Below are 11919 nucleotides of genomic sequence, written 5' to 3' on the forward strand. Positions count from 1 at the left end.
ATATTGATGTTTACCCATAATGTGGGGTAAGTAGAGGTAACGCATCTATATTTTCTTGTATAAAATCGGCAGTGTACAGAGACACGTTATTTATAGTGTATTTATTACAGACAAGGCAATAGCCAGTGATAACAATAGCAAAGTATTAACAGAATTAGGGAGAGTGTGAGTTAGACATTTCCTGACCTGTGCATCACTATAAGGAAATCACTGTGTCCAAAGCACTGATTTACTCAGTATGTCTCTGAGTTCCATCAACCATGGCTCTTTGTGCATCCCATGGGCAGAAGACCTACTTTCTTGACATTGGGCCTTCTACTTTAACTTCAAGTTCAGCCTGGAGAGGTAACAATGAGCTGAACATACTTATTACTTCCCTGGTTCCCTGTGAAAAGGAGATAAAATGGGATGTCCAATCAAACAAATAAATTATAATTCACAAGCTCAGAGCTACAGAGTTAGGTACTGTAACTATCATGAGATCTTTGTTCAGCCATTATAACTTAATATTAAATGAACCATATTGAGGAACCAGAAACTACAAACCCCTTTTGAAGTTTTTAGTGGGGGGCCCTAACCCTAATTTTAAATTTTCTAATTTGATGCATCTGAGGCAGCTCTTTGCCAAGCTTAACTTTTCATTAGCATGTTTTTGTCCTTGCAAGTAGTGATGGGCAAATTTTTCCCGTTTTGCTTTGCCGAAAAATGTAAAATGTGAATTTTGATGCCCACTTCAATTCTGATGCTCGCGTCAACTTTGACGCCATCATTAAAGTCAATGAGCATCCAAGTAATGTTATGCGCGACGGTTTTGATACAAGCGACGTTTCGATATTTGAGAATTTTTGGAGCATTTTCGCAAATGTATTCACCAATGGCTAAAAGTGGAAATTCGCACCTGATAAATTTATTCGCCCATCACTACTTGTAAGGCCTCCTTCCTCCTCATTTTCCATGCCTTTCAGAGGTTCTGCTTGTGAGGCACAGGCTGACCTGCAGTCTTTAGCCACTGGGGAGGTGGTAAGTGGGCATGTTTGCTATAACCTTATTTACCTGAATAAAGCATTCTCAACTCTTGCCAAACTTCCAGTTTCTCTGTAATAAATGGACAGGCATAGGAGCTACATCGAAGTTTAGTTTAAAATACCAAATATCAATCAGCTGTTACTTTTGAAATGTCGACTACAAAATTACTGCAAAGACTTGTACTGACAACTGCACTTGTGTAAGTTAGCCCCTGTGTTTAGGGAGTTTGGTAAAAGACACGCTTAAGGTGCCCATACACTGAGAGATCCGCTTGTTTGGCAATGTCGCCAAACTAGCGGATCTCCCTCTGATATGCCCACCTTGAGGTGAGCAATATCGGGCTGATCCGATCGCTTTGTCCCATCCGATCGAGATCTGGCCGACTTTCGGCCAGATCTCGATCGCTGAAGCCCGTCGGGGGACCCCAAACACGGGCCAATAAGCTGCCGACACGGTCTGTCGGCAGCTTTTATCGGCCCGTGTATGGCAACCTTTAGTTGGATGAAGAGATGAGTTCTGCTGGGAGTAGTCCCCTGTAAATAGCAGAAACATTCATTTTTATCTGTTATGTTAAAAAATATTTTAGCTGATTTAGATATCCTATAATCATAGTCCGGCACACGGACAAATACAGAATTTTACCTTTTTTATTATTGTGTTCTAGGCTAATAAAAGGTGGGAACGTTACTGGATCCATAACCTCTCCGATGGCTGTAGGATGGCTATGATTTGGAGATATGGTGGACTTTACTTTGATGCTGATGTCATCTCAATGCGACCAATCCCAGAAAATAACTTTTTTACTGCTCAGAGTACTGATACATCTGGCAGTAGTGTTTTTGGCCTCACTCCTCGTAACAAGTTTGCCTGGAAGTGTTTGAATGACTTTGTGCTCAATTATAACGGAGATATTTGGGGACATCAAGGCCCAGACCTTTTTACACGTGTTCTGAAACCACTATGTGGGACTGAGTTTAAGGTAGTAGAGGATATCATCTGTGGAAATATTTCTTGCTTGAACCCCGAGCGCATCTACCCTATACCATATCAAAACTGGAGGAAGTATTTTGAGGTTTGGAAGGAATTGCCATCTTTCAGTAACTCCTATGGTGTGCATCTGTGGAATTATATGAACAGAGACGAGAAGAAGTCTATAGTTCCTGGAAGTAACACTTTGGTGGATCATCTCTACAAACAGTACTGTCCAACAGTACATGGATCCCTTTAATAACCTTAAGGACCATACAGTTGGATTATTAAATCTTGATCAGATATGTAAACATCTATACACCCTCAAAGTCATTGTTTCTCATAGGTTTCAGCTAAAACATAAGGTAAAGGTATTTTTTTTTATATGACTTTATCCTGATTTCTAAAATGATTATGTACGCATTATATAATATCAAATACTTTATTAGTCTTTCATTTGTTTTATTTTTCTTTGATCCAACATCTTAAATCTTGCAGATTTAAAATCATTCACCATACAAATTAGACTGGCCAGCACTTTTTTGGGCCTGTTATAATGATGAATATTTCTTGTTGATATGGTAACCATTTGGTGTAAATGTTCTCTTTCATTTTATTTGAAAATAAGCATTTGTAACTAAGGGTTTAACCAAGTGGCCAACCAGTTGATTATGTTAATAGATTTATATTTCAAATGATCTTCAGGCATAGTTTTTGCACTGTACAGATAAGAGCTATACTTTATGTATTATTTTATAGAACAGTTTGTTTATATATATTTTCCTATATGCATATGCTAAATATGCAGTTCAATCTGTTGGGTGTTGTAATTGTGACTATATTTTGCCACTTCTAGGGTTAACGTATACTGTATAACTGGGTATATGTTAAGGATAAAGCTCAGGTCGTTACACTGTTGTTTTCTGTTGGTGACAGATAGACATCCAATTTCTGCCAGTACTTACTGTCATTTCAGGGACATTGTGATAAAAATACACAAGTGCTTTATAAAGCTGAAACATTCTACTTTTTTTCTGTTGTATCGAGAATGCCAGTTTGTCCAGATACCCCCTGCAAGTCTTGCACCTCCGGGATAGGTTCCATTGTCCTGAATCATTTTATTTAAAATATTTAAAGATTTTAAATGGGTAGTTTACCTCTTCTGAAATTCTCTTCAAGTTATTTACAATTGCCAAACCAGTTAGGGACTTCAAAAAATGCAAAAAATATTTTTTTATTTCCTTTAAAAAGCAAGCATTTATCCAATCATAGGGGTCAAACTGTGTGCACTCTGGAGCAACCAGAGAAGCAAGGCTGTGTAGATTTCCATCTTGCAAATGCTCTATGTCTTCCTAAATCATTTGTAAAGCACTAATCATAATGGCTTTTTAAGTAATACTGATATTGATACTCTGCAAGTGAGCAGGGAAGGGATGTGCATGCAAAAAAGCAAACTTGATTTCCACTTCCAGTGGGAAAATAAAGACCAATGATCGGGTAAGCCCTTGCTTTCAAAGGTAATAGAAAAATATTTTTTTAACAAGTGCCAATTGCCAAAATGCTTATGTAGGGAATACTAAGGCAGACATTCACCAATGTTCAACTTGTTGTTTAGGTAAACTGCCCCTGTAAAAGTTTACTCTGTTACATTCACATGCAAAGTGTATTTTATGTTGTTTACAGTTTTACCCCAGCCTGCCCTTGGGCTCAGACATCATCAATACAATTTAATCTATAATCAAATATGGGGCACAACATTGTACTGCTCTTATTTTTTTAATATGATTGCAATATTTCAAAATACTACTTGCCTTTAGTCAACTGTACATTAAATCATTATTAAATGACTTCTTGGTAAATTGCCTCCTGCTTTTCACTGAATTTGGGAGTGAGGTAATAAGGTCAGCTTTCCAATGAAATGTCTTATGTACATAGAAACACCATCTTTATGGTTCATGGCAGGAATTGTACCCATACTCTCAGGATCTCAGACACACAAAACAAAGTAGGTTCAGTTATTTAGGGTAATAGCACAGAGTGTCATGAGTTATTTCACAATAGAATTTTATAGCTCCATGGCACAGTGGAAAGCATTAGGTGCAGATGATTCCCTTCAACATGAATTGGAGTAATTTACAGCATTTTGCACCCCTCAAGTGAAGCTACAAAACTTTGGAAACAAAATGCTCAAATTGCCTTTGCAATTGACCATAATTTATATGAAAGGCCCACTAACATGAAAGATAAATAATTAGGGTTCATGTACATCTGCTAGTGCAGAGTACAAAGTGCAAATAGACGTAACGATGGCGAAGTTTCGCTAGCGTTAATTCAGCAGGCATAGCGAAGTTGCACTAGCGTTGGCTAATTTGCATACGGTGGGAAGTTAAATCTCAATGGACGTATATGTTGCAGCAAATACATTACACTACACAAGTCCAGGGAGCCTTAATAAAATAACGTTGTTATTTTGCCCTACACATGAGCCCAGTGTATAGTTTATGTGCCATATGTAAGAAAATGTAGGGGGGAAGCCGGGTACCCTAAAAAAAAATTAGGATCTTTTGCAGCCTATTACCCTGAAAAACTGAAACGTCGCCAACATTTTTGGACTTTTTTTCTGAGGAACTCCTATCTACTCTATTGCACTTCGCCTGGTCTTGCGTAGTTACGTCCATTCGCCAGAATGAAAATTCGCCTAGCGTTAGAGTGCAAAGTAGCGCTACAGTCTATCTCCTAATTTAGGAGCGCAAATTTACGCCAGCGCCCGTTAATAAATTGGCGAAGTCCCGAAATGACATCATGCTGGAGAATTTTCGCCAGCGTTAGTCACTTTGCACTTTAATAAATTTGCCCCTTGGACTTTCTTTGTTTCACTCCCAATATCATTAATAAGTAATTAATACATTAATAAGTAATGTAGTATGCCTTTGCAAAATATCTAATATCTAAACTATAACCTGTGCTTAGTAATTTTACATTTGTCCCATGGTCTGTTAAGGCTAAGCTCAGGGATAGTAAATGAGTACAAAAAGTCATGTGCGCTCAGGTATGCACTGTGTTTGGAATGTAATCCCGTTAATAAATAACTCACACACACTTATACAAACTGGTGAAGACTTATGAGTGCAGTACCATACAATGTTCTTTTATATTAAATAAACAGTGTGTAGTATATTTATAGTGCCACTTCAATCAGTGATTAAGAAATAGCAATGTAGTGTAAAACAGAGCATTAATTGCTTGAATTCAAAAATATAAAATGAAAACTAACCGAGCAATGTTTCAGGCATATAGCCCCCTCCCCAGGTTCATAATAATGAAACCCACATAATGATACATCAGATTAAAAGGCTTACAGATATAGATATGGGACCTGTTATTTGGAATTCTTGGGACCTGGGGTTTTCCCAATAACGAATATTTCCATAATTTGGATCTTCATGCCTTGTCTCCTAGTTCTACTTCTATAATGGCAATATATAACTACAACCTCTTTTGATAATAGGATATTCTCCAAAACAGTGACTCAAACCTCTGTGAAATCATTTCCCTTTTCTACAAAACAATTAAGGGTTGGATTGGTAGCTTGTTTTGCTCTTGCTTAGTGGTTTCTCTAATAACCAACCTACTGTATTTCTAATAGCCAGAAGTGATCTTAAATCCAGGACTGGACTGGCAATCGGAGGATTCTGGCTAATGCCAGAGGGTCTGCTGTATGATGTTATAGAGAATAACTATTTATTAGGTTGCTGGGAATTGTTTTGGCCACTGTGTACTGGAAATGCCAGAGCCGATTCTTTACCATAAAAATGTACATAAAGTTTCAGCACAATCTTTATTCTTAAATCATGCTCTTTTTGATTCAAGTAGAACCCAAAAATTACCTCTTTCTTCAAGTCTTATTTGTGTACCCTTTCAACAAATGAAATAGATTATATATATATAAATTATGCTAAGGGAGTAGTAAATTTGCGAATTTCCCACGTAATTTGCGAAACGGTGAAAAATTAGCAAAAGGTGTATTTTGATGGCGGTGTAAATTCATGGGTGTCAAAATTGACGCTGGTGACAATTCCGACGCCGCCGACAGTTTGACGCTCATTAAAATCAATGGTGGTGCGTTTAATTGTCTCCAGCATCATAATTGTCGCTGGTATTGGAATGGTCGCAGAAGTCAAAAAAACTTTTTTTGCTGCAAATTTGCACATTTATTTGCCGGCTGCGAAACTTGGAAATTTGCCGCAAATTTGCGCCTGACGAATAAATTCGCCCATCACTATAGGGGAGTGTTTATTGTCCTTTTCAGGTGCATTCCTCTGATTGAGGTCCAACCTTTGAGGAGAATTACTTGTAGTTCATGCAAATTTCCAGATATGGGAAAACTTTCAAACTTTTCAAATTATTGCAGTGATTCTCAGGGTCGGACTGGACATGGGGGGGCCCACCGGGTAACTATACTTGGGGCCCCCCGCGCGCATGCGTGAACGTCTAGCCGCATGCCAGCGCACATGCGCAAACGTCTTGGAGCACCGATTAATTTTTATTTGGGGGCCCAGACATCGGCGGAGGGGGGCCAGAACAATGGGGGAGGGGGGCTGGGCCGGCGGGGACCCATGAAGGCCGGGGGGGGGGTTTCCCGCTGGCCCAGTCCGACACTGGTGATTCTGTTTTTTTAGCACAAACTAGCAAATTAAATTAAACTTTCAAAAACTTACATTTTAAAGATTTATTGAGCAAAAAGAACTTCAGATTTATATATTCTGCATCTGAAATTCAAAATATTCAAGGAAATAAAAAAAAAATCAATGTTAATAAATCAGCCCCTAAGCATTTATCCCAAATCTCACCCTAAACAACGTTTAAGTCTGGGCTTTTAGGTATATAAGAGAGAGCAAATGAGCATTCTCCCCAAATCATACTTAAATAGACTTTAGACTAAGTCCCCCCCTGCCACTGCTCCAGGCTCCACAGCAAGGCCAGACCCATGATTTCAGTTTGATAATAATATTACATTTGGTTGTACCTAGTTCCCTCTTGCTTTGTGGCATGACAAAATGAAGAAGTAAGACAAAGAGATTCCTCTTTCTATTAGTCAATAAGGCAGAGGCAGAATAAATATTTCGAAACATGTCACTAGGCAAAAGATCCTTTGACCAGTGGGCGCCCACTCTTCGGTTCCTAAGAAATACCCACACATTCTAAATCACAAGCCTCTCTCATGCATTACCTGCATTACCTCAGAACGTATTTCTATAACTTTTTCCCAGTTGAATATTTCCCCATACTTAAAACAGCCAAACTTGTCTGTACTTGTCGCAATTTTTAACTTCAATCATTGGCAGTTCTCCTAAGGATTTTATTTTATAGGCTGTAACCCTTCCAGTTCTCTGCCTCTTCACACAAAAAGATGACCCACAAGGGTAGTAATTCAGTCTAATGACTGTGCTTGTCTGTCAGGCACCTACTTGACAACAGTATGACATAGACAGCTCTATTCTAAAATAACTTGTAATTGGACCTGTTATCCAGAATGCTTGGGACACGGGGTTTTCCGGATGATGGATCTTTCAGTAATTTGCATCTTCATGCCTTAAGTCTACTAGAAAAGCATGTAAATATTAAATAAACCCAATAAGCTGGTTTTGCCTCCAATAAGGATTAATTATATCTTAGTTGGGATCAAGTATAAGTTACTGTTTTATTATTACAGAGAAAAAGGAAATCATTTTTAAAAATGTGGATTATTTAGATAAAATGGAGTCTATGGGAGACAGTCTTTATGTAACCCAGAGCTTTCTGGATAATGGATTTCTGGATAAGAGAACCGATACCTGTACTATGATGGAGTACTAATTTTCGTACTGATTTCTATGACAAGATTTTCTTGTAAAACATGATGTGCCTTTCTACCTGGAATGTGAAACTCTGGAGGAGTACAGATAGCATGGTGCAAACCATTGAATAAAATAGCAAGGGTTTACCCTGCTAGCATTACCTGTGTGCCAGTGAATTTCCTTTGATCCGTCATTTCAAGGTGGGACGCCAATTCTACCATTGCTGTGCACCAGGGATTATCTTCTATCCAAGGCCAGGGTGTGCGAGTGCAATTTGCTAATTTTCCAGGAGTACAGATAAGACCTTTATGGGGAAATATAATAAAACCAGTACTCAGAAAAACAAACATATAAATCAGAACAAATATTTGCACTTTGCAATGTAATATTTGTTGCTAGACAGTTATTGGAATCTTAATTTGTGCACAGCATAATTTTTAAGACCTGCTTAAAGGTGGCGTATTTTTGGGCACAACAATAACAACTCTTGCAGGAAGATGTTTTCTTGCATACACTGTGCACTGGTGGTGCAAGCTATAACATGCACAATCTTTCCTCCTGTGACCGATGGCTTGCTAAATACTACATTTGTGAATTTACAAAAGCAAAATCAGGCTTGCAAAGGAAAAGTGGTTTGCAGAAAGGCGTACTTTTTCCATTGCGCATATTTTTCCACTGAACTACTTTTACGACATTCCCATGTTAGTGAGAGATAGCACAGAGTGGTTTAAATACAGTTATGGTGACATTCCCTTTTTAATGGTCTCGTTGTCAAGATCAATAATTGTCATTAATTTACATAGGATATGAGCACAGCTATGGACATCAAGCCAGACTGACCTTTCTCTCCTGGGAAATACAAACCGTATGGAAATATAAGGCTACAGGTCTGTGTTCTATTCCATGATTCGGGTGATCTGTGTGAATGTTTTGAAATTTTGCAGACCGTTTGAATAACAAGGAGAATGATAAATGATGAACGAAAACAGTATATGCCATAATTAACTTAAGAGAAAACTGCAGACGTCAATAATTGGTTACGTTTAAAGATATTTTAAAATAAAGGTATTAAAAATGTAATACTAAATATGTTATGTAAACAGTTATGTATGTTGATATGTCATTAATTTGACAAAGGCTGTTAATAATTGAAAAAAAAAAATTTCCAATAAAAATTATTGAAATATAAAGATATTTTAAAAATAGTTTAGCAGGAATGATGCTCCCTGGATACCAAGGGGTTAAAAGAGGGGGAGATTTGACCAGGTTAGGAAGGCAGGGAGAACATGAATTAAAGCTAGATAGCAAAGGGGGTGGGAAAAGAGTTGCTGGATAAAAAAGGGGTGCAGGGAGTTATGATTCATCTTATGTTTTCTGCAGCATTCTGCCTGCTACCCCTGGTTTTTGGTTGGGTAGAAAGTTTATTGCCACAGCAGTGGGCTATTAGTGGTAGGGTATGCTTTCCAGGGGCTCATATTCCCCTTTTTAGTGGAGTGTACCTTGATACCTCCGTGGGTATCAGTCCCAGGATGCAGTGGTTTGGAGTGAGGCTTTCCTGCTTCCACTCGTCCATCAGAGTTCGGCTGTGCCTGGTGGCTGCCAAGGCAGGGGGTCTGTTCACTTCTGCAAAGTGTCTTAGACACAGTTATTTGTGTAATTAAAGCTGTGCCCTTTTATATCCATCCTGGACTCTGTATCAATGTATTCAAGGTGCCCAAGTCAAGGGTATGGTGGAGGGCAAAAAGAGTTAATTTTGCTATGAGACAACTAGATGTATTGATGTTTCCCCGGTCAAATAATAACTACAGTATAAAAGTATATGACATAGTATCAGGAGGGATGAGGGATCTTTTCATAATTTGGATCACCATACCTTATAGGGGTGGTTCACCTTTAAATAAACTTTTAGCATGTTATAGAATGGCCAATTCTAAGCAACTTTTCAATTTGTGTTCATTGTTTTATTTTTTTATCGTTTGAATTATTTGCCTTTTTCTTCTGACTTTTTCCAGCTTTCAAATTGGGGTCTTTAACCCCATCTAAAAACAAATGCTCTGTAAGGCTACAAATGTATTGTTAGTGCTACTTTTTATTACTCATCTTTGTATTCAGACCCTCTCCTATTCATATACCAGTCTCTTATTCATGGATAGCATGGATGCTAGGGTAATTGGGACTCTAGCAACCAGATTGCTGAATTTGAAAACTAGAGAGCTGCTGACTAAAAAGCTAAATAACTAAAAAAAAAAACACAAATAAATAATGTAAACCAATGCAAATTGTCTCAGAATATCATCGTTTACATCGTAATAAAAGTTAACTCAAAAGGTGAACAACCCCCTTAAGCCTTCTACAAAAATAATTAAACATTAAATAAACTCAATAGGATGGTTTTGCCACCAATATGAAAAAATGTCACCTCCAGCTTTCAAGTGCATTAAAGTTACATGGCATTAAAGTTAGAATGTGTTACAATGCTGGTGTTGAGTGCATTCCTACAATAAACTCTCAGGCAGTTCCTAACCATCCTGCATTATTTTGGGTAAGGGTCACCAATACATTGAGAGGCCTATGTATTAAAGGTTGAATTTTAGCGGTATTAGAGCTTTTTGAAACCATGATTAAAATAGTTTTTCTCTAAAACCACCAACACCATGAATGTTATGAAATTATCCTTATATAAATTTATTAATAATAATTAATAATATAAGTACCAACAGAAAAAAATGCTGAATGATGCATTAAAAAATACGAAAACCTCTAAAAATTTGAGTTTTTCTGACAAGGAAAAAAAATCCCCAAACCTCTAAAAATGATTAAAAAAAAGGAACAATAGGATCAGCACATCTTCCAATTCATTTCTACGGGACCTCGGCTGCTTTTTTGGTGCAGTTTGTATTAGAGTTTTTTTTTGTGGTTTTTACATGTAAAAAATCTTGAATATTAGAGAATTTAAAAAAAAAAATTTGAGAAAAAAAATACAATTCGTGATAAAAAAGGAAATCTGAATGTTAATAAATCAGCCCATAATATCTCCCCTAAAATGTGCTCCACGGGTGATTATAATTCTAGACTAATGAGCATGATACCCAACATTTTCCTTGAAACATTTAATTAGCATCACCCTGTGCAAAGAAGACTCCTAGCTTTGTTATGTTTAATGAACTGTAGGTACATGTGCTTGTCTAATGGTATTTCCGACAAATGTGTTCTGCCATTAGTCAGTTTCCTGATGTCAGGACCTCTGGATCTGCCCATTCATGAAACTGATTTCCAAAAAGGGACAAAAAAATAGAGTTAAATTTGTTGGTCTGTAAAAGAGTGATGCAAATATAACCGCTGAAACACGTAGCTGACTTAATGTAATAAACACCCGACACTACTCGGGATATTATCACTTCCAGACTCAAAAGCACAAAGCTGATACCGACTGAGAAAGTGTAAATAAGGCCCGAGTGTGTTACAAAAAAAAAAAAACCTGCAGTTTTGAGATGAGTGGCGCTTGGAAGTCTGTGCTAAGTGGCCACATCCTTCACATTGTTGTGTTTTTCCTGCAAAACATTTAGCTGTTGGATAAGCAATTATTTCTTAGCTAGGGACGTGCAGCCTTTGGCTCAGTTCTCTATAGAGAAGGATGGGAGGTGTAGCAAACTGAAGGGCAAGTCTATCACAGCTTCAGGAATGAGATATTTCTGGTACAGAAATACCTGCAAGCCAGGGTAATTTCTAGCCCTTTAACAGGAGAGTTAATGTTCTGCTCCAGGACTGCAATCTTATAACAGCTTTATTTATAACTTACACCCAAACCAGGAATTTCTTCCTCTTTAGGTTTCAGAGAGATAAGAACCAGCCTAGCTGGTCTTTTCTGGAAAGCTCTTGCTAATTTTTTAATATTTGAATTCCTGCATGAAATCATGTAATTAAATATGCCGCCTCAGACTGTTACTAGGCCAGAATCAGCCCCTACACTTTTCTATACATACTCATGAGTTTAAACTCTGAAAATCGTTCCATGCGCTTGCACCCAACGACTTTGGGTGCAGTCCCAGGGTTAGGCTGATGCAAGAGTAGGTGCTGATTCTCAGCC

The 11919-nt window shown here is 37.8% G+C and overlaps 1 protein-coding gene across 3 annotated transcripts in view; it reads left to right on the forward strand.

The window, feature by feature from the left end:
• The window catches only part of LOC108717148 (alpha-1,4-N-acetylglucosaminyltransferase), a 35871-nt gene extending 32017 nt beyond the window's left edge, over positions 1–3854 (forward strand). For all 3 annotated transcript variants that reach the window (XM_041563498.1, XM_018263966.2, XM_041563499.1), the window contains exon 3: positions 1691–3854. In XM_041563498.1, coding sequence (XP_041419432.1) covers positions 1691–2254 — 564 coding nt within the window. In that variant the 3' untranslated portion in view covers positions 2255–3854. The remainder of the gene's footprint in view (positions 1–1690) is intronic.
• Positions 3855–11919: the final 8065 nt, after the last annotated feature.

Source organism: Xenopus laevis, chromosome 5L (assembly GCF_017654675.1).
Source record: "Xenopus laevis strain J_2021 chromosome 5L, Xenopus_laevis_v10.1, whole genome shotgun sequence".
NCBI classification, from domain to species: domain Eukaryota; kingdom Metazoa; phylum Chordata; class Amphibia; order Anura; family Pipidae; genus Xenopus; species Xenopus laevis.